Source organism: Notolabrus celidotus, chromosome 19 (genome assembly GCF_009762535.1).
Source record: "Notolabrus celidotus isolate fNotCel1 chromosome 19, fNotCel1.pri, whole genome shotgun sequence".
NCBI classification, from domain to species: Eukaryota; Metazoa; Chordata; class Actinopteri; order Labriformes; family Labridae; genus Notolabrus; species Notolabrus celidotus.
The window spans coordinates 14,511,773-14,534,815 of NC_048290.1; the positions used below are offsets into that span (position 1 = coordinate 14,511,773).

A 23,043-nucleotide genomic window follows, 5' to 3' on the forward strand; every position below is an offset into this window, starting at 1 on the left:
GCCACTTCTACAGAACATCCTAAATCACTCAACTGGATCTGTTTCATGTTTTTAACCACAGCTGAAAAAGAAACTTTGATACGTGGATTTTTTTTTCTTTGATGCAGTGACTCACGTAACACAATCCAGACGATTCTCCCGAGCAGCGATGTGCAGAGGAGAGTCTCCGTGGATGTTCACAACCTGCAGGTCACAGTGTGCGTTCAGGAGCAGCTCAGCGATGTCAACACTCCCGGAAAAAGCTGCCCAGTGGAGGCAAATGTTCTCCTCCTGGAGGACAAAAGAACAGACAACAACTACTCACTTTTCTTTTCTTGTTTGTGTAAAATGTTTCAAACAGAGCAGGAAGTGCCTTTATCACACCTTATCCCTGACGTTGATGTCAGCCCCTTTGGACAGGAGCAGCTTCACCTGGTCCACATGTTTGTACTCTGTCGCCCAGATCATTGCTGTCCAGCCTCCATCATCCTGAGGACCAACAAAAAAAAAAGAGAATTTCAGAACAAACTGGTCGCTGAGTGAGGGTGTAAAACTTCTATTATTCCAATCCAATCCACTTTATTTATAAAGCACATTTAAAAAAAATCAAGTTTGGCAAAGTGCTGCACAGTGAGGTAAAATATTTATCGTTAACTCAAACACATTTTTGTTTTGATTTTCTACCACGTGGAACAAACATCATGTGGCCTCATATTTGGTTCAGCTATCAGGGAGGCGTTTTCAGTCTAAAGCATGTTTCGATGTGAATCAGCTGACTGAAGGTGTTGCACACAGTCGAGACGATCAGCTGGGGGCTGTGGCTGCAGGTGTCTAATAAACTCAAAAATACCTGCAACACCTGCTTTTAATCAGAATTTTACTTTCACATATGTCTCCTTGTTGGCTCTCCTGGATTGTTTGTTTAAATCTAACACATGTCACACTGCTCTTCCTCGATTTTACGGTAAAATCTTTGAAAGCAAAACAAAAATTACTGGAGCCCCTTAAAGTATCCTGACATGAACTGATGCTGAACCAGATGGCATCTGAACATGCTGGCAGGTGAACACATGTGCCAGCTGCTAGAAACTAAATAAGTCAGTAGTGCCTCCCTATAGAAAAGGAAACTAGCTGAAACATTGAAACCGTCTCCTCTCCATCTACTGAGACCAAAAGCAGTCAATGCTCGAGTTTGAGTCCAAGTCCAAGTCATCAGACCTTGAGTGGAGTCGAGTCACAAATCCTAAAAATCAGGACTTGAGTGCTCCAACACGGCTCACGGTGGATTTAATAACCAGACAGCAGAGCGGTGAAGTCAGCACTCCAGCTCATTATGCTCCTGTGGGGGAAATCCAGTTTATCGGCCCCTTGAAATTCAATCAGCTGTTCTTTAATGAGCTTGATAATAAAATGTCAAGAGCGAATTACTGGACTCTGACACCCCAGATATTAATAACAATTAGCTGTATGTTTGCAACTACTCATACAGACATGAGCGTGTGTGTGTGTGTGTGTGTGTGTGTGTGTGTGTGTGTGTGTGTGTGTGTGTGTGTGTGTGGTAAGACAGCTGGAGGTGTTATCAGCTGGAGGAGACCGTGATTGGACAGCAGCATCATATTCGAGTTAACGATAGTGATGCATTATCCAAGGTTTTAATCAGAATTAAAAAATTCAACCTCACCTCTGCGGTTTTAGCTTCCTTGCACTGACTCCCTGTATGTTTTAGAATTTATTTTCAGATTTTACTGATTACTTTTAAAGCTCTACATGGATTTACCAAGCTATATAGCAGACCTTTTAGTACCTTACGAGCTGATGCGTGCATTGAGATCCTCGGGCAGAGGTTTATTGAGAATTGTGCAACAGGGACAGGGTGTTTGCAGAGAGGGGTCCGACACTCTTGATCCATCTGCCCGAGGAGATCAGGTCTGCTGAGTCAGTGAGCTCTTTTAAATCTCTTCTGAAAACATACTTTTTTTCTGATTTTATCTGAATTTAATTTAATTTTGTTTTATTTTAACCTTCATAAGAAATATATTTTAAAATAACTGTATTCCTTTAATTTCTTTTAGTGGAATTTTATGTCTTTTAAAACAAGTTTTATTTCTTTTTCTTGCCTTGTGTGTTTTTATGAACTGCCTGTTTTATTTTGCTGCCCATGTGAAGCACTCTGTAACTTGGTTTTTGAAAAGTGCTCTACAAATAAATTACTATTATTATTATTAATATTATTATTCTGGCATCCTTTTATGTAATTAAATCATATTCATACAAATTAACCAATTTAAACAGCCTCTGGTGAAATCCTTTGACACTGAGAGGATGAAATGGCTAGAAGGAAAATGTCAAACTCTACAGACCTGACAGTTTATGTTGATCAATCCTGTGGACAGAAGGTGCTCCACAATTTCGTAATGACCAGACTTTGCCGCTAGGTGGAGACAGGTGAACCCTTCAACGTCCTGAGAGAAGCAGAGAATCTCATTATTCAACTTTCTACACGAGTAACAGAAACATATGAACATGACTACAAACATGGGATGAAATAAGTAATCTTTAAAATCTGAAAGTCAAGAATCATCCTCTAGATTAGAACCCGTCTCATAATTAAAATAGCATCTTAAGAATGCAGTCAGAGCTCTGATAGGAAAGTAGGTGCAGGTTTACCCTGTGTGTGGCGCTGGCTCCAGCTCTCACAAGATACAGGACTGTCTCCATGTGGTTGTTCTCACAAGCCTCCATCAAAGGCGTCCGCTGATCGTCGTCACATATGTCCAGGTTTGCTCCAGCCTGCAGTGGCACACATCACACAGCCAAGATCAAATTCTGCCATTGAAGGACTCAGAGAGGGGTTACGAAAGTCCTGAAGTATTACAAAAGGGCAGGACTTGAATACGATCAGTAAGAGAGTCTTACTTGTACGAGCATGTTACAGATGTCTTTGAAACCTCCTTCAGCTGCAGCGTGGAGCGGCGTTCGTTTGTTCTGAGATTCCATCTTAAAGTTAGGATCGATACCATCCACTGGAAGATCAGAAGACAAGATTATTAAACAGATCTTATGAAGATTAGGATACATGAGGAATAATAAGAGCACAGGTGAGCACAACATACCCAGCATGAGCAGGACCCTCTTGAGTTCTCCCTGTTTGGCCGAGAGGTAAAGTTGTTTGGGGTGAAAACGCAGCTTCTTGGGCCTGAGCAAAAAAGAAAAACATTTCAAAGACTCTTCAAGCTTCAGATAAAAAGATCACGGTGAAACTCTTCTGGTGGATCTTACTTCTCTGTGTCTAGAGCTACCAGGAGACTTTCTAGAGTCTCTCTAGGAGGTCCTTGATGGACTGTAGGGGACGCGGGGGTTTCAGCCCCGGCCTGCAGGGTTGCGGTGGTTCTGGATGACCCAGGAATGGCTGAAGTGTCGAATCCATGTGAAGAACGATTAGACAGTGAGCTGTCAGCACGGCCGCTAACATCAACCCCTGCAGCTAGATGAGAAGAGCTACAGAAAAAAAGAAATGTGTGATTATTGAGGAGTGCATGAAAGACCTTTGTTTGAAGCTCATTGTTAAAATGAATGAGCAAAACGTTTCTTTAAAAGGAAGTCATTTTTCTAAAGATGATGCTGCTTTTTTATATTTCTGATTCTTTAATTAACACAAAGGATAATATCTATGAAAAGATGGACGACATGGTATCCCCTCAAGAGTGAAGCAAAGATGTTTAGAGCCCAACTGCAGCTTGTTCAGAATGCTGCTGCTAGAATTTTAACAAGGAAAAATAAAACTCTGCACTGGCTCCCTGTTTCTATTAGAATTCATTTTAAAGTCCTTTTACTTGTTTTTAAAGCTCTTATAAGATAAGATAAGATAAGATAAGATAAGATAATCCTTCATTCGTCCCACAACGGGGAAATTCATGGAGCAAACAAGAAGCCTTGATCCTCCATACATCACAGATTTCTTATCATTTTATGTTCCAGCTTGGTCACTGGGGTCCTCGAATGCTTCCTTTTTAAATGTTCCTTGTGTGTCTCACAAAGAGAGAGAGCTTCTGTTTTTATGCCCCTAACCTTTTAACTCTCTGCCTCTGGACATCAGAATGATGAGCTTTTATTTTTAAGTATTTCATTTAGAATCATGCCTTTTATAATTTTACCATTGCTGTTGTTTTCTGTCTCTCTGTTGTTTTGCTGAATAAAGGGGCAAGAAGAGATGTGACATGTCACCACCTACAACATTTGTTTCACCTTTGTCAGTGTTTATTTTACCTGCCAGTAGTGGTGTCTGCCCGGCCCTCAGGGACCCCCTGTGGAGCAGGTACATGTGTGAGCGTAGAGGGCACAGTCGAGGTGGTGTCAGCGTTTGCGATGGTGACCTCTTTAGCTTTGCTGGCCTCCTCTCCGCAGTGAGGACAGAAGCTCTGACCTTTGAGCACTGAGGCACACGCCTGATGGAAACGGTGAGAGATGCTGACGTCAGGTTGGCACTCCATGAAGGTTCCCTGCACAACAGGAGAGAAAGATGACTTCATAAGCATGTGTTTATTCTTTAGCAAATGCTATGTATTAAAACATTGAAATTGTATATATTTAATTCCAGGGGTCCTTTCCTCAAATCGAAACCTAGAGTATTAATTTTAAAGACATATAAAGGTTAAAGGATAAAGCTTTATATTTAGGAAGCAAAAACAGACATTTTGGTAATAATTTTTCTGAAAAGACTGTGATACTAAAACAAACATGAAATAATGACTTTGAGGCTCACTGAACATATTTGCCCAGCTGAGCACCTGTAGGTATGTGACTGTACTCACCGCCCTGCAGAAGAAGCCACAGGTGGGGCAGCACTGGTGCTTCACCATGCCATTGCGGTGGTCCTCACAGAGAACCAGCAGCTGAACAGAGTTTGAGGGGCGCATCATTTCATGCTTCAGTATGGCGCCCTGGCAGCGGGTGAGCTGTCCATCCACGCTCTCTGTGGCCATGCACTTCCTGTCTGCCAGCGTGAGAATCTCTCGACTCTTTGGCATCTCCATGCGACAGCTGCAGAGCGGGAGCTCCTGAGCCTCCTCGATGGTTGACCCTGAAGGGACACAAAGAAAGACTCGGTAAAGGTTCCTCTTTATCATTAAAATTTGCTTCAGTTATATCAAAATAGACCTTTCAGTTATTATGCACAAAAGTTGGTGCAGCTGCACAAGAAACATCTTAATTTGTTTTTTCACATTGTGCACGATGATGCAGCAGCAGTGATGTTTGTTTGCAAAAGGAGCAGACCAGACTGAGGGATCACTCTAGTCTAGTCTGCTATTTTAGAACAACTCTGCATGTCTTTCTGGTTTTATTTGGATTAAATCCCTGATGCATGTACTCCCACATCTCATTCAGATCACTATATTTAGCATCTATAAAGAAGAAGAGTTTTAACTACTGTTCTCATTCATTCAAACATTTTTAAAAGAAAACTTAAGACCTACCTTTCTAGTCTCACTTTTGACTGAGTTTTATTCTTATAACAGTTTTATTATCTTAGAAATGTATTTTGTAATTTTGGTGAGTTTAATTTCCTGTGTTGAGTTTTAACTTTTTATTTTACCTCCAATGATTCCACATTAAGATATCATGAGAGCGATTCCTCAGTTCGTTCAGCAACTTCTTTTTTATTTTTCATTTATTTATTTATTTTAATTTCATTGTTATTAGTATTATTGTTGCATATATTGTGTTCTTAACTTTAGGATTGTGGGGTGGTTTTGGAGTTGGGGCTGGGGTTGGGATTATGATGGGGGGGTCTTTTTATTTATCTTTTTATCTTTTTTATCTATTCTATTTTAAGTTGTTTTTATGCACAGCACTTTGTGTTACAATGTCATTGTATAAAAAGCGCTTTATAAATAAAGTCTGATTGATTGATTGATTCACAGGTCAGCAAATATGGACGTCTGTTTGGTCCTTTTAGCATCCGATAAAGACACACATGTTGGGTTTATGTTTGTTACAGATAGACTGAGAGCAGAGGAGAGGGACAGCGATGCCACTTGGATCATCTATATCTTGTATTAGTCCTGACCTGCAGACGGTTGGCTGTGAGCTCCACACCTCTGCAGAAAATAAGAAAACACAGACACACATACCACCACACACATCCTCTGGATTAATAATAATCGTCAGAGGACATTCAGTTTTTAATTTGGGGCCATTAGACTACTTCTTCTCTTTATTTTGCCTTTGACTATTTTTACCCGTATGTTGGTCAAATGTTGTTCAGAACTTCAGCTCATTTTACTGTACCAGCCCTGTTGACAATGTGGTTAAAAAAACACTTTGGGTGACCTGCAGTCCAACATTTCTTGCTGTGGTGTCAATATCTTGTAACTGATATCAGTATTGTTTGATTTTGTACTGGTGGTGTATTGAAGTTCAACATTCTTTTATTGTGACAACCCTGATCTGTTAGAGGTAGCGGACAGTCTGAAGTCTTTTGATACACTTTGTTTCCTGACATGCAGCTGTTCAATATTTGCATATAATTCATTATGGATCAACATACTCATTTACGTGAAGGTTGAAATAGCTGGATCAGGTGTTTGTGACAATGGGGTCACTTATGCTCAGCTTCTGACACATTTCAGTGGTTATGCTGGGTCAAATGGACTCACTTGTTAATGATAAACACATTTAAAGCTCCTGTGGGAGGTTTTTAACATTTTATGGCAGGTATCACTCAAGACTGATACACTTGATTGTTAACAGACAGCAGGTGGAGATTTTACCGAAAACACAAAAACACTGCTTCTTACACAAATACAGAACAGAGTCAGTCAAGAGATAAGAGGTACTCCTTTTTCAACGGGGGGCAACGAAACCGACACAAAGTGAACGTTCCTCACAGGAACTCAACGTTTCTGAATTTCCTCACCTTTGATCTGCGAGGGAGCAGCTGGTGTTCGGGGCTTGTTGAGGTTGGCAGACTCAGCAGGAGGAATCTGTGTGTACTCCTTCTTGTCTCCTGCCTGGGCACTAGCTGATCCCTGGGGCTGATCCAGTCCTTCTGCTCCTGAGAACAAAGATAGGAAACCAGTGAGGAAAATATTCAGAGTTGACCAACAACTGAAGAACAAGGAAAAGGGGAAAAGAAGGAAAGCTTGAGCAGAAATGTTGTAAGTCTATCAGAAGGTTTTAACAAGTGTTTGGTTTTATCATTTCTTTATGGACCTAAGTTTTAAAGAGACAAAAGCCAGTGCTATGCCTGCACAATAGATCACAGTTTGTCTCTATCACAATATAAATATTTGCAAGATACACACCCAGAAAGATTGAATTTATATCCATGAGTGAGATGCATCTTCAGTCAGCATATGTAGATTTGACCTATTGGATGGAGACCTGGGTATGAGGGCCCTGCTTTTACTTTGATTGAGTCAAATAAATCTTATTTGTTTTTATTCTTCAGGCCTTGGGCTAACAATAAATAGAATAAAAGATATGCTTGATGGATTTTACATTTAAGATTTTGAATGAAGATGCTGAGGCTGATGAAGAGGCTGCATCTAATGTGTATCCCTTGTGCGTACATGTACTTGTCTCAGGTGTTATGCTGTTTAAAGCTCATGTTTTATTTGTAGTAGTTCTAGAAATGTTTTGCAGGGACGTTTTAATTTGACCTCCAAATGAAGTAATTAAACTCAGGTCAGGTCTCAATGGAATCTGAAAGTATATTTAAGGATGTAGGAAGGACTTAAATTACTACAACATAGACTTGATTTGAAGTGTGAGTTTCAGTCATGAAAGCATTTCAGAAAAGCCACCTCTGCCCTTCATCCTCCTCTTTCGCTTCCTGGACGGCCGCAGCCACGCGCTGTCTGCTTTCGTTTTCTTTTTCAGCTTCTTCTTCAGACCAGACTCTGTGCTCTGAGACAAACAAGGACGGAGACATTATTAAATACAGAGGGAGCATTATTTTAAAACAACAGATGATAAATCAGGTCGGGTAAAGAGGTTCTACTGGGTTGTACCAAGTCGGACTCTGTGCCCTCCTCCTCTCCCTCCTCTTCTCCGGACTCTTCAGACTCCTGCTCCTCTTCCACCTCCACCAGAACACAAAACAGAGATCAAGTTATTTTTTCATGTCTTCATACTCTGCCTTTGAGCCTCTGATTCATCAGTAACAGGTTAATAAGTCTTTGTAAACTTCTGCTACTTTGTGCACCCGATAAAAGTATATCAGTTCTGCATTGAACAAAGAAAGCTCCGTGTGATGTCAGGACACTTTGGAAAGGAATAACTTTCTACCTGTTCGATGGGTTCAGATGTTTGTTCCTTCACAGCACTGACTGTTTTTTTAGCTGCATGTTGTCGCTCCTCTTCCTCAGACTCCACCTCCTCGGACTCTTCCTCCTCAGATGCATTCTCAACCTTTGCCCCATTAATGTTTGCTACCTCTTTAGTCTGCAGGACATGAAAAGACAAGAGAGGATGAGATTTATCACAACATATCTTTCCTTTATGATAAAGCTTATAATTAGAGCTGGCTCAGGCTTGGACCAGCCATAGGCTTGAACTTCCGGGGGAACTGGCGCATTGACACACTGGGATCCAACATCCTACCTAACTCTCCCTGTCCCATTGAAAGTTACTAACCATAGACCTTTCTGGAGTCTCTGAGCTCCCTTGTCTCGTAGGTTCCTCTGAGCTGCCATAGACGTCCTCCTGCTGTAGATGTTCCAGACTCCAGCTGATACGGACGTGCTGGACTCCAGCTGCAACAACTTCTACTACTCGTTTCACCACTACCACCGCTCCCTTTCTCTCTTATTCTACTTTAGCTCTCTTTCAAGACCCAACTCAGTTGAGACAGATGGCTGTCTAACATGAGTCTGGTTCTGCTTAAGGTTTCTGTCTGTTAAAGGAAGTTTGTCCTCGCCGCTGTAACTATCTAAATACTGCGAGGTGCATTGCTCATGGTGGATTAATTGGTGTTGTGTCTCTGTTCGTAATTTGACATAGAGCGGTCTAGACCTGCTCTGTTTGTCAAAACGTCTTGAGATAATGTTTGTTGTGATTTGGGGCTATACAAATAAAGATTGATTGATTGATTGAAATGTGTGATGCTACATTTGTGTTCATTGTTCCAAAAAGAGACATCAGATGAGAAAGCATCCAGTTGTTTGTGTTTGTTTTGGTTTAGTAGAAGTGAGGATTACTGACCTGTGGGCTCTTGGCAGACTGCTGGAGCTCCTTAAACATTTCCAGCACAGATCTCTGCTTAAGCACTTTGGTTTTCTTCTTGGGAATCAGACTATATGTTCCCATCCTCCTCTTCTTCTTACGGGACGACAAACCTCCTGAGAAAGAGCCTGCGGCAAGAGGGAACAGATAAGCGAACAGGTAAACCATAAATAAAGATGAAGCCACTGACTCCTCTCTCTGGAGTCAGTATTTCTGCTGCAGGAGGTCATATGTTTTTCATCTTACCTAGCTGGAGCTTGGCAGGAGCTGCAGGAGTCGAAGGAGCTGCGAGAGGTGCAGGAGCTGAAGGAGCGGTCGGGGCTGCAGAAGTCGCAGGAGGTGATGGAGCAGGTGGAGGAGCCGGAGCTGCAGAAGGTGCTGGTGTGGTGGATGAAGCTGTTTGTGCTGAAGCTGGCGTATCCGGTGTACTCTGAGGTAGATGATTCTGAGTGGAGGATTGCTGTGAGGATTTGGGAGTGTCAGGTGGAGCATGAGTGTCCATCTTCTCCAATTTGGCGTTCCTCGCTTCTCTCAATTCCTTGTTTAGAAGCTGAAGGTGAAAAAGAAGCACAACCATGAATGATGACGGAGTTAGCACATGATGTCCTTGTAGGTTTCGCTTAAAATGTTTCTACTCAAGGATGGGCAAAAAATCTAATTTTATCTCCAATGCAATTTTGGCTTCCATCGATTACATAACCAAGATAATCTAGTTGTTGCAGCATTCCTGCATTTTGCAATGGTTTTGTAAAATCCAGCGCAGCTTTTCTCTCTTTTGCTGGACTCAGGCACACAGTGAATTGCAAACTATACAGCTGTAAGTATGAGACCACATGATGTTTGTTCCACATGATGGAAAATCTAAATTAAAAAATGTGTTTGAGTAGGTTCTTAACAATCAATTTATCGATATATGATTAATTGTTGACATCCCTATCGTTGACATTTCCAAAGATGGATCACGGATAATACTTTAAATTTACATCCCTAGTTTGAGCCTACATGATCAGGTAGTCACATCAGAATGTTAGATAACCTTGATTTTAACACAGATTGACCAAAATAACACCTCAAGTACACACAGGTCACGAGTCTAGCGACCTTTTGGATTAAACTTTGAATTTGTTGTGTTTGATTCGGAACAACTCAGCTGCACAGTTCTGACCTAAGCTCAGCCTGACAACATGTGAGAAGATCTCTAGAGACAGGACACAAAATCTAGTTGATCATGTTCTGTGCGGGCTCTCATGGAGGCACATCAATGCTGATGGTTTTAAGAGACATAATCCATGATCACATGTGGGCGTGATTTCTGGCCGCCATCTTATCTTCTGAGGTTTAGTGAACAGATAATTGTGAGTTATTCTAATCAGTCTTTAATGAAGGTGTTAGTGATTTGAACTGGATCAGCTCCACAGAAAGTAACAGCACATGATAGTGCTCCAGGTCCTGATGGTTTACCTTTTGTGCTGGGCTGACAGCGGGTCTGGACATGGTCTTGCGTGCTCGGTGTATCGTTACCGGTGCTGGAGCCGGTACAGGCGGTGAGGCTGTGCCGTTTTTAGTGTCTGATGTTCCTTGTCCTGACGTAGTTCCTGCACTGGGATCAGTCCTTAGTGCACCTGAACTCTGCGCATACCCAGACGCTGAGGGTTTGGCCATGTGTCCCCCTGTGACTGAGCCCAAAGGCGACCAGTTAGTCCTGTGAGGGGAGGAACCGCCTTCCTGCTGCTGCTGCTGCTGCTTGGTGAGGATTAATCCATTGCTTCCAGTAACGGAGCCGTGCGGCGGCTCCGAGTCCAACATGCCGTTTTCCAGCAGTAAAGTCTTGTTGCCTGTCGTGGAGCCACGTGTCGGGCTTTTGTGCCTCATGTCATCGTGTTCAGTGCCGTTCAGCATCGCCTCGGCTGCAGTGGAGGAGGCCAGTCTGGCTGCTACCTCTCCATCTAGAAAACAAACAAACAAATGAATGAATGATACAAACTATAATGCAACAAAGGGTTAGTGTCTTAAATTTGAAGCTTCACTCAGTAAATACCTGACTTCTTCTCTCCGTTTCTTGCAGCGTTTAGTTCTTCCTTCTTGGCTGAGGCACCTTTATCCAAACTGCTCTTGGTGAGACCAGCAGGCTGATGAAGAGAGAACAAACAGACGAGTGGAAATTATAGTTCAAATTAATGGATATTTGTTGTACCTTCTCAATGAATCCTAAAACAGCCGGATCGTTCAAAGCCAAAGGTTTCCATTTATAAAAATCTATCTCGAAAGAACAAAGAAAAAAAAAGGAGTACACAACTGAAGAGCCGTTATTCAAAATGAATATTTTGTAGTCAAATGCAAAAGCCTGAACAATGCTTGTTTCAAAATAAAAGCTGAGTCACTGTTTATGCAAAATGGTGCAAACAACCTTCTTCATGCTGAAACCATAGTGACTCAAAAACTTTTCAAATGTATTCCTTGAATAATCTGATGAGACAGTCAACCAAAATGTAATTAAAGACAGTTTTAATCTTCATTTTCATCCATTTGTTGTTGAGAAATTTATAAAGTAAAATTAGAAACATATATTTCTATGAGGATTTAGATCATTACAAATGGAAAACTGGAATTTTTAAGACTGTTGATTAGCAATAAATAAATAAAACTGACATCAATAGATATGGATTCACTTATTAGGTTGAAAAGTAGTTTAAAGATTATCTGATAAGAGTATTTTTGCAACCCAACATGAATGAAAATGGAGATGTTTGGCCTTTTCTTATTGATGAGAATTTGTGTTACCCTTTAGAAAAACCAAACATTGTAAAAAAAATGTTTTATATTTTCATATTATAAAGTCAAATTTAACAACTTTAAAGAGGTTTTTATACCGATGAAAGGTAAAAATAAAACCAGAACAAAGAAAAACAAGGCTACACTGAACTAACTGGTTTAATTGTAGAGTTAAATGAATGATCTACAAGTATAAATGAACATCTCATAAATCTATCATTAGCTCACATAACTGTCCTCCAAAATAACAACGAGCTCGCACACCCAGTTCAGTGGGACACAATGTCCCTGTTCAATACCATCCTGTTACCATAAGAAGGCACTGTAGAGACTCCTTGAAAACCCAAACGTTTCCCCTCTCCTTCTGAATCAGGTTACTTTATCCTACATACTGTAGATGTTTTCATTTAGTGAATAACCTGTGTTGTGTAAAACCTAAGCATGCTTTGTTCTGTGGTGTGTCTTTGGAGGAATAATACTGGAAGCTGTCTGAGGACCTATGGTAAGGCCTGGTGGCTCTGCCAGAGTAACACACTCCACACCAGATCAAATGTCTCCCAGGTTTCAGCCTGAGTGTCAAATCTTCCGTTAATGCATCGCCTGCTCACCACTAACCTCCCTCTTTGAGCCTTTCAGTGACGCGTCTTAGTCAGAATCACAATCCAAAGAGCAAGCCAAGAGAAAGAGGGCGACCCCCGTGCACTCTCATTGTCTATCTCCTCTTTCTTTCAGCCAACCAGCAGAGCAGTAGATGCACTGCCGGAGCTTCAAAAGAAATCACAACCACCCACAGACTGCCTTTACATCTCACAGGAGGAAGCATTCGAAGAAGAGGGCAACACCAGGAACTGTAAAAGCGCCTCTTCCTCCAGAGCAGAGGATCAACCTTGAGCTCACTTTGGGGAAAAATGGACCCAGAGGAGAAAAAGAGGTGCAAGAGGAAAACAACACAAATGTAGTCTTCAATCAGAGTCGCTGTGATCAGGTGTCAAAGCAACATGGTCCTGGGTCAGTTTGGTCTCGATTAGCAACACATCAGGAAGGTTTAATCTCTCCTGAGCCGTATATGACACTCACACCAAGCAGGATAAAGGTACACACACGGGGATATGTGCTGACGGGGACCTGGGCCTCGCGAGTGAGAAGTAGAAAGCATGTGCTCAGAGTGATTGTCCAAAGACAGAGGAGGCCCAATCTCAAGACCTGCAGGAGTCAGAGGCACAGAGCAGACTCTGACAGTCAGACTCTCCTGTTTGACGGACAGCACCACAACTGAGACACCAACTGAAGGAGCCATGAAGACGTATTCATGCTCCCGAGTCCCTGATCCAAGCACCTCGTCAAACAGCATTGAGGTCAGACCAAGAGCCGAGCTGTGGAGACTTCTCTCCCAAAGAACATCAAGTCTTGGACAATCCTCTCTGGTGTATGGTCTCAAGGAATCTGGTGAGCACATGTGAGGGTGACATGAGAAGAATCCTTCAGTCCCTTTATTTTATGGATTGAGGGGAAACCCAGTCACAAAACAGAAACACCAGCTTTTTCTCTCCCCCTAGTGGTGGAAAGTGGAACATACACGCTGGAGACAGAAAGGAGAGGAGGGGGGGAAGGGAGCAGAGAAGGCTGTCTGCAGATCTCCGCCATTTCGCAACCAGATTGTTTACTGACACATCGTGGCCATTACAGCGGTTTTCCACTAGATGGAGGAAGTCAGGGTCTGAAGGCTGGTGGTAAAGGATATGGGGGCTGCAGAAAGAAGCTCCAAATGTGCCATGTGTTCACCAAGAATCAAAATTAGCAGATTAAAATGGAGAGATGTTAGAAGAGACCAAAGGCTTCAGACAAACTGAGGCTTGGAGGGATGAACTCAAACAGTCCAATCTGGATCTGCAAAAATGCTCCACACTCCTCTGTTCAGCTAACATTAAATGCATTTAGTCCCTTCACCATCATGTGAACAAAGGCCGGGTGTTCATGACTTAAAGCCACTGCCAAAGGCCTGAAATACAAGTCAGAGCCGGCTGAACACAAGAGACGAGGATGTTACACCGTCATCTGTGAGACTTCCAATAACAGGGACACGGTGCAGACGCTGAAATAAGATCAAATCTTTAGGTACACAACACAGCCAGAGAGAAGAGAGGTGAAGTGGCTCATCTGGTCCTTTAACGCTTTCATTCACACATTTTACTGACAATCGATTTCACTTTATTAACCTGAACAAAGACAGTGATCACATGGCATGAAGCACACACAGAACACCTTTGAACACTGAGTCTAAAGGGAACACATATTTAGCTAAATTAATAGATGGATCAACAAGAAGGCCAAACTGTAAGCTCATCTGACTGAGCAGCAGTCTATACTACAATCTTTCAGATACCTTTCTCTCTTTGTTGAAAGGCTCACATTCTGACGTTCACACAAATATGAGTCATTAAGCAAACAATCTTTAGACAGGCTGCCAATGTATCTCAGTGAACCGGTAACAGTTCTAGATACTGTCTTCACATGCAATACAGGGAAACGGTATCAACATATTCACATGTTTTCAACTTGCTATACCTTCCTCTGCTGCTTCGTCACTCCGTCTGTCTCTGTCCCTTCTGTGTAATATTAATGCAGGCTAAAAAAAAGTAGCATTCGCCAATCCTCTGGTTTCTTTCCAGCCCTTTCTATATAATCAGTTGATCTTTAAAAAATATACGTTGTTCACCAGTATTCAACATTACCTTCCTATACTTTGTATTTCACTGACTAATACTTCTCCAGATGAAGCTTGTGTTTAAATTCTTTGTAAAGATCACATCCTGTCACATTGTAGAGCACAATGTGCCGCTTCATGTGGAGTACACTCGACTCTAAATTGGATTGTGTGCAGCAGAAGTGTTTCGATGGTTTTCAAATGTTTTTAATAAGATTTAGAGAAAATTGTTGCTTCCATTTTACTGATTAGTCTGCCTCATGTTCATCCCCAAAATGTACAGCTGGAACTTTTCCATCTTTTTTTATTCGTTATCATAAAGGCTGGTTTATACTTCTGCGTCGCCCCTACGCAGCAGGGGCTGACGCGGACATCAGCACCACATACTTGTGCTTCGATGTGTCCACGTCGCACAGCAATTCTCCGCCGAAACGCTTGAGGGCAGTGCGGTCTTTCTGATATCCGGTCGCCACGCTACGATCTCTGTTTACTTCTCCACAGAGATTAAGAGCGTGTTGTTAATCTACAGCTGATACATGTTACTGTTTATCATACAGACATGATTACATGAAGAATAGAGAGGAGGAGATGAAATACATGGTTGATGTGCGGCGAGCCCGAAAGTGCTGTAAATGCGGGAAATACAATGCAGCGAGTGGACCAATCACAGGGCTTGCAGTCCGCGTTGATTCTACATGTAGTTACATTTTGAAGGAGGTGCACGTCAGCTACGTGTGTAGGTCTGCGTAGGTACGGGAGCTACTCAGACCTCCGGCGTAGTCTACGGCGTCGATTTGACGCAGAAGTATAAATCAGGCTTTTAAGCACCCAAATTCAGCCAATCACAAATATCTCTCAGGTTTTGTTACAGGGATAGACTCCAAACTCCTCACAGGTAAACACAACACATTTTCTTTCTCCTAAGCAGGGAGGCCAACGATCATCCCGTTCAGAAACCTCAGGGATACTTACACCCAGTTCTACAAATCAATCCAGATATATACAAGTTTGATTTGCAGACTGTATCTGGCATGTTATCCTCCCTGTCCCTCCTTATGTCGCGTTCCTCTTCTGATTGTCATCGATCTCAGTTAATGCTAAAATCCACTCCTAACCTCCATCAAAGCGCCAAAAATGTAACCGTCCGCTCCTGGCTCATTTTCTAAACGGGCTGATAAAGTGATGCAAGCTCTGACACCCAGCCAGAACATCAAATCCTCAATCATCACGCATCCTTTGGACTGTGAGTGCAGACTTGTATTCCAGTATTTGACTGATCACCTGGTCTAGACTGCACATACGTCCATCCTGTCCTCAGAGACCTCGTTATAGACCCACCATGAAGGATACAATGAGAGAGCAAAGATAAGGGATGATGAAAACAAGTCTCTGGTCTCCCGGGCTGATCAGACCTTCATGTTGTGTGTTGACATATTCCCCATGCTGAGATTGTTCTATATACAGCTGATGAGCTAATCCATGAGGAGCTCTCTCAACAACAGGATCCAACACACTCAGATCTCTTTGACACAGAAACCCTGCCATCAGAAAAAACTCCTGGAGATAGAGTCCACGATTTCAACAATCAGGAACAATCAGGAACAATCACTTAACGGTCAAACATTAGCAACCGTCTCTGACAAGAGAAACCATCTCCACAAGAAGCTCCAGATCAAACCACTGATGGAAACTTCCTTCACTGTGTTCATCTCCTCCTCAGACCATCACAGCCAAGTCACTGTGAGGAGCAGAACGCCACCACGTCTTTCCCCTTGTGTCCCTCCAGGAAGCATCATACCTGCTTTCTCCTCATGGCCTCCATTGAGAAGAAGAAGGCATCAAACTGCGTGAGGGAGTGTGTGTGTGAGTGAGAGAGAGAGGGGGAGAGAGAGAGAGAGAGGGAAGGGGGGAGGAAAGAGAGAGGGAGAGAGAGCGCGAGAATGTGTCGAACAGATTGTTCCTCTTTTCCTTTTCTTTCCCGCATGCACATTCACCTCGCCGGTCATGTGACCTGGTGGCTCCCTCTGCCGGTCCTCCTCTTCAGAGGGTCTCCACAGAGCATGCTCAGTCTGTTCAAACAGTAACACCACTCAGTTTCCATAAACTGGACGACCTCAATGCCAGTGAAGATATCCGTTGGAGCAGAAATACTGAACAGATCATCTTAACCCAATAACAGGCATGCTCAAATATCCTGCACCACATATAATCAACTCAGGTTCTCATGCTGAGTGTAGTTTTCTAGCTTGAGGTAAAGGGTTTTATTGTCAGTGGTGCATACAGAGCTTCTTAAGGAGCCCCATCAGGATACGATTGGGGGAAATGTAGAGTAAGAGGTGAAGAGTAAATCCTTGGAAGCAAACTGAAAGTAAGTGAGGAGCTTGAGAAGTGAAACAATCAGGCCACATCTGAACCTCCAACAGGAGAGTCTTTTGTTCCCTCTCAGCCACAGACCGGTAATGGCAGCAAAATGCTGTCGGGGCCACGCAACCAGATATAGAGTTCACAGACATGACACTAACAGGTTAGTTCACATGGAGGATAAAAGCCTATTAAAGGCTCTAAAGCAACAACAGAAACACAAGAACAGATAACAGATTCAATGTTGTGTTGTTCTCAAGCACTCATCAGAGTTTCATTTACGAGTTAGGACTCAAGTTTGGAACCTTTTCTACTCAGGCTGCGACTTGCAAAGCAGGGTAGCTAATCTGTTAAGTGAAACTCACTTTAATCTCTAGTTAGCTTTTAAGGAATCATGATTTACAATAAATACGTTACTGTACTGAAACAGGACTAAGATAAATGCTTTCGAACATGTGAGATAATTTATCAGGTGAGGAGTAGGAACGTTTTTCTGGAACTGCTAATACAATCAGACTGAAGAGGTTTTTAAAAAAGGCACCTCTTGGGATAAAAAAGAGGGGAATAATAAAGAGTAATCAAAAGTGAATCCATGGTACTCATCAGTAAAGTTAAAGAGCTTTAATGTTAGGCTAGCTCATGACAGAACAGATTAGGGATGTGCACAGTTAGTCCAAGCGGCAACCTCTGGTCTAAAAATATGAGTCCAATGCGGAAGTGCTAAAAAACTACACTTCATCGAGGATCCACTTGAGGCTTACTCCAGAAGTACTGGAAACCACATACACACCAATTCAAAGAAGCCGATCTTTACAGCAGAAATAAACATGTTTACAGCCTGGTTCAAAAAGACGAGTGTAGTCTGGATAGCTCATTCTCGATCGGCTCACACTGTAGGGGGGTGAATTTTTTCATAACGTGGCAATCTCAAAGATATTGAGATTACGAGTCTTTCAATGAGAGGCACAACGGACTTGATTGACAGGCCAGAACACTGTAGCTGTTGGCGAGGAGGCTCAAAGCCCACCTCTTTACATCACACTCACTTGACAGCAGCAATATGGCTGCCGCCGACGATTGGCCTCAAAACAGCGCTTCAGAAACAGATGGGTGACGTCACGGATACTGCGTCCATATTTTATACAGTCTATGATTTGTCTGTATGTTGATCTGGAAAATGAGATCTTGTTATTAACCTGCTCAGACGACCAAAGGCTGATGGTGCTAGCTCTGCTAGTGTTAGTCACACTAAGCAAACCATTTGACACAGTTTACCTGCAGACTTTGGGATGTGACGTTGTGTTAACTCAATGTATCTTTAGATTAGTCTGTCAGTCAGCATTTCAACTTTTCATTTTATAACTTGGAACCAGTCACCTTGGTACAACCATAGACCCTATAAATAACGGACGTAGTATCGGTGACGTCACCCATCTGTTTCTGAAGCGCTGTTTTCAGGCCAATCGTCGGCGGGAGCCATATTGGAAATATTGAACTCAACCTAACATTGTGTGAGGTAAAGAGGCGGAGTTTGAGCCTCCTAGCAAACAGCTATGTGTTCCCGCCTGTCAATCAAGTTAGTCATGTCCTTAATTGAGCAAAACTCGTAATCTTCTGAACCGTCACATTACAAAAAAATTCACCCCCCGTAACTGACTTGATTGACAGGTGGGACATAGCTGTTGGCTAGGAGGCTCAAATCCCGCCTCTTTACCTCACACTAAGTTTGGTTGAGTTCAGCATTTCCAGTATGGCTGCCGCCGACGATTGACTTCAAAACAGCGCTCAGGAACAGACGGGGGGACGTCACAGATACTATGCCCGTTATTTATACAGTCTATGGCACCACCCAATTCTTCCAACAGGGAAGAATTCATGCGGTGAGAGACGTGTGATAAAGCGACTTCGGAAAATTTCTGGGGCAGAAATCCTGAAAACTTCCAGAAAAACATCGAGTACATGTGAAAGTCTATGATACATTCATAATGCTACGTTAGCTTACAAAAGCCTCAAAATAGTTTGTACTTGCGAGCCTTAATGTGCACGTAAATAAGTAAAGAATCTTTAATATGGCTTATTTTGTATCTGGTCTCTAAAGTTAATTTATAGTCTATGAAAAGACAACAATGTCCTCTAACAACTCTTATTTAAAGAGCTGGGACCAGAAAATTGTATTTTTATTTCCTTATGAATCTGTTCATTCATTAACTGCTGTCAGAATACTATAGTAAAGGCTTCACATGTTGCAATGTTAAATTTGTTCTCGGCTTAAGGGACAGCCGGACACTCGAGAATGCAACAGCAGAGATATTGGTGGCTTCTCCTGTTTCACAACTAAACTATGAGGAACAACCTCGTCCTGGCAGACTCAGTCTTATCCTCCATCAGAACTCAACGGACAAAGAGGGGAATACATTCTTCTCTCGAACCAGGCCACAGTTTCTAGACTGTCAAAATACAAAAAGTCTGACAGATATCTTTTATACAGGGCTAGTTTAAAGCAGAAAGAGGCCAAGTGAGGACTTAGATCAACACAAATATTACTCATGCAAAACAAATGGAAACCACACATTAGCAGGAAGAGGTGCTTACGGTAGACTGGCAAGGACAAAGACTCATCATGTACACGTTCAACTCATTTGGACACATCGCTCCCAATCTGAGTCTTATCAGAGCCGAAGTTCATTCCTTACTTGGACTGAACAAAATTGATATGAGACAAATTAAAGGTCCTACTTAGCAGAAACACAGCCATGCAAGGTCCATCTGATTATCAGTCCAGATTGAAATATCCAAACCACTACCAGAGAGAATTCTGGGATATCATGCAAAGGCATTCATGGTCCCAGAAGAGGAAGCCTGCAGATACTGGTGATCCACTAACCCCCATGCACCGCCATTATGTGTTCGACATATCTGCTTACAAGTTAGGTTTACCAACACGTGCTGAGTGGATACAGACAGCTACATGCCCCGACTACATTTTTAACCCTGACACTTTCATCCTGACAGTTTAACCACGACTACGCAAGCCGATCTCTACTGCACATAATCTGGCTCCAGACACAGAGTATGTCACATTGGAGGGCGAGGAGGTGGAGACGCATAGTCCATATTTATATTTTCCATACTCTGCAAACCAATCGGGATAGTTTACCTGCAGATTCTGATCCAAACTGAGCTCAACTTGAACTGTTTTCAGATATTTTTGTTATTTATATCTTGTTTGTGCTTTAGAAGTTGTTTACGCCACTTTGTATTTGGCCTTCTGTCATTGGTTGTTTTAATATTCATTATTTTCCTATTTTTGTAATTTCTATTCTTTTGTGATTTGTGTGGACCCTTGGAAGAGTAGTTTGTACTGTGTTTGTTTGTCAAATGCAATCCCAAATAACCGTTTGTTTTCATTTTAGTTTGTTTGTTATTTGAAGTGCAACATATCCACTGGAGAAGATTGTGAGTATTGGTTTAAAAGCCTGGAACTACACCTTTAAGTGGTGATTATGTAAAAATTTCAGGAGCAGGGCCACACCTCAACCGTGCCCTCTTCCGTTTTTCCATAAATTCAAACCTGACCATTTCCTCCTTTCTCGCTCTCGTATCCAAATCCCTCCATACCTTCCCTTTCTCCTTCTTCTCCTCTCTCCTCTATCCATAGGGCCCTGAGGGGGTTCGTCGTGCCCGGGTGCTATGGCTTCCCCAAAGCGACTTCAAGTTCAATATTGATCAATACAATAACCCGTAATCAATAACTATCTTTCAAATCTCATTTCTGTTGTTGGTGTGGTCCTTGCTAGTGAAGTCAAATGTTGTTTAAGAATGAAGAGTCACACTTCCAATCAATGAATCAATCAACAGACAGATCAACAGCTCAATTATTTTGCAAAAAATTAAAGATAGTCTGTTGTTGCATTGGATTACTCATTCAGTCACAATATTTTTGTCAATGCTTCAGTGTTTTCTGTTTGTAGAAGGGTAAACACCTTACAAGTTTCTGAATGGATTGGTTTGGGCATTATGTACGGTGGTCCTGAAGTGCAAATCACAACGGCAAATCAGAAAATACAACAGCAAATCAGTCCAATCAGCGACGAGTCATGTCCCCTGAAGGTACCTACTTCTTTGGTTTGGTTAATGTCGTAGTGTTTTCTGAACTGCCGTTGTGATTTGCACTTCAGGGCCAGCGTAATGATGGGAGTCCATACACGTAAGAAATTCAACAGTATTACAATTTCAACAGGTAAACTTAAACTACCTGCACGGTGACACCACTTCAGATAGGCATTGAAATTGCTCTGTGTCATTTGGGTGAAATGTCCCTTTTAAGTCATCCATCTAAGCATGTGTCAAATGCGTCAGCATACACAAGACAAGGTTCTGAGTGCAAAGGGAAGTGTCTGCACAGCTCAGTGCTCCACACCTTGACGAGCCTCTCTTCAAGACTCTGCAACCATCTCCACGCTGCTCGAGCGACCTCTGCCGAACAACCCTGCATCCTATCCCTCAAAGGAAAGGGAAAATGACACAAAGACTTGATGTCTGATCCATTTTTCACACTCAAGTACCATTACAACCAAGAGACTGATTCAATAACATGATCTGTACATATGAAGCCTTCATTAACCAGCATTATAACTTGTTACCAATCAGCAATACACCGGTTCTTACCAACTACATACAAGCTGTGCATGGAACTGCAAACAGCTAACAAAGACAAGCCTGCAGTTGTTGGAATATTCTTGATAATAAAATAGTTGCATGTTAAAAACAGTGATGCAGAAAGAGAAGCTGGCGCCATATGTTTACAGTGAAGCTGAGCCAGTGTTCATTTGACTGCATCAATTATCATGTCGCTAACCGACTTCACAGCATATGATAACAAAGCATTATGAGCGAGGTGTTCAGCTGTAGTGTTTGAAATCACACAGAGACGATCCTCTCTTCTTTATAAAACATGATCATGAAGAAGAATCAGTTTTTAGGAGGATTTGAGAAAGTGTGCACAGCGCGGAAGCTAGCAGCTAGCTAAACAGCAACACTGTCTGAATGCTCCTTCAACACGCCGGTGATAGAGAATACAGCTCACAGTATTAATCGCATCAGGTATAAATCAGCTTCATATCTTTATTCAGTTTATTTTGGAGCGCTAAAGCTGGACAGAAGCAGGACAGTGACGTGAGCCGGGAACATGAATGACTAAACTACGAAGGCTAGCGGACAGCGCGCCCCGCACGACTCATTCATGTTCCGGGGCGCAGCATCTTCCTGCCCTCCGGTCCAGCACAAAGCTCGAGACTCCAGGCTGGCAGCAGTTAACGACCACACGGCTTCTTCTCACCGACAGGTCGCATGTTTCTCAGCAAGGTTCAGTCTTTAGAGCAGGGACGGTATTCATAAGCCCCGGAAAACAGAGAGAAAGTAACACAAGCTGCGTAAAGACAAGGCTCACTCACACTCACACTCACCTCGGGTCCCGACCGAAGCCATGGTGCCTGCACGGTAACTCCGCCCACTCCTGATTACGTCACATTTATTGATTTGCAGTAGGCGTTAACCCAAAACCACACCTGAGAGTATGAGTGACAAAATCATGTTTCAGTCATTATATTGAACTGAATAGAAAAAATAAGGGCCACTTAAAAAAAAAGGGCCAAGATATATTTTATTATATTTTTATTCTGAGATTAAAGTCAGAATTTGAGATTTAAAGTCAGAATGATGAGAAAAAGTCAGAATCTGAGATTGAAGACAGAATTCTGAGATTAAAGTCAGAATCTGAGAAAAAAGTCCAATCTGAGATTAAAGTCACAATCTGAGATTAAAGTCACAATCTGAGATTAAAGATAGAATTCTGTGATTAAAGTCAGATTTTTTTTTTTTTTTAAGTTATATTTTTGAGCTTTTTGCCTTTCTTTGATAGGACCAGCTGAAGAGAGACAGGAAATGTGGGGAGCAGAGAGCGGGGGATGGCATGTGGGAAATGGTTGACCTGTCGAGAGTCG

The 23,043-nt window shown here is 42.3% G+C and overlaps 1 protein-coding gene across 2 annotated transcripts in view; it reads right to left on the bottom strand.

Moving 5' to 3' along the window:
• Positions 1-22,618, bottom strand: part of ehmt1b (euchromatic histone-lysine N-methyltransferase 1b) — a 30,271-nt gene extending 7,653 nt beyond the window's left edge. Inside the window, exons 1-18 of one of the 2 annotated variants that reach the window (XM_034709584.1) lie at positions 22,507-22,618; positions 11,243-11,333; positions 10,666-11,150; positions 9,451-9,754; positions 9,184-9,332; positions 8,269-8,424; positions 7,992-8,063; positions 7,785-7,887; positions 6,896-7,033; positions 4,791-5,059; positions 4,246-4,478; positions 3,259-3,477; positions 3,093-3,175; positions 2,896-3,002; positions 2,647-2,769; positions 2,340-2,441; positions 364-468; positions 116-270 (exon numbers count right to left, since the gene is read on the bottom strand). In XM_034709584.1, the coding sequence (XP_034565475.1) occupies positions 116-270; positions 364-468; positions 2,340-2,441; positions 2,647-2,769; positions 2,896-3,002; positions 3,093-3,175; positions 3,259-3,477; positions 4,246-4,478; positions 4,791-5,059; positions 6,896-7,033; positions 7,785-7,887; positions 7,992-8,063; positions 8,269-8,424; positions 9,184-9,332; positions 9,451-9,754; positions 10,666-11,103 (2,756 nt within the window). In that variant the 5' untranslated portion in view covers positions 11,104-11,150; positions 11,243-11,333; positions 22,507-22,618. Of the gene's footprint in view, positions 1-115; positions 271-363; positions 469-2,339; positions 2,442-2,646; positions 2,770-2,895; positions 3,003-3,092; positions 3,176-3,258; positions 3,478-4,245; positions 4,479-4,790; positions 5,060-6,895; positions 7,034-7,784; positions 7,888-7,991; positions 8,064-8,268; positions 8,425-9,183; positions 9,333-9,450; positions 9,755-10,665; positions 11,151-11,242; positions 11,334-16,478; positions 16,663-22,506 lie in introns of those variants that run through there. The other variant, XM_034709583.1, reaches the window with a different exon arrangement.
• Positions 22,619-23,043: the final 425 nt, after the last annotated feature.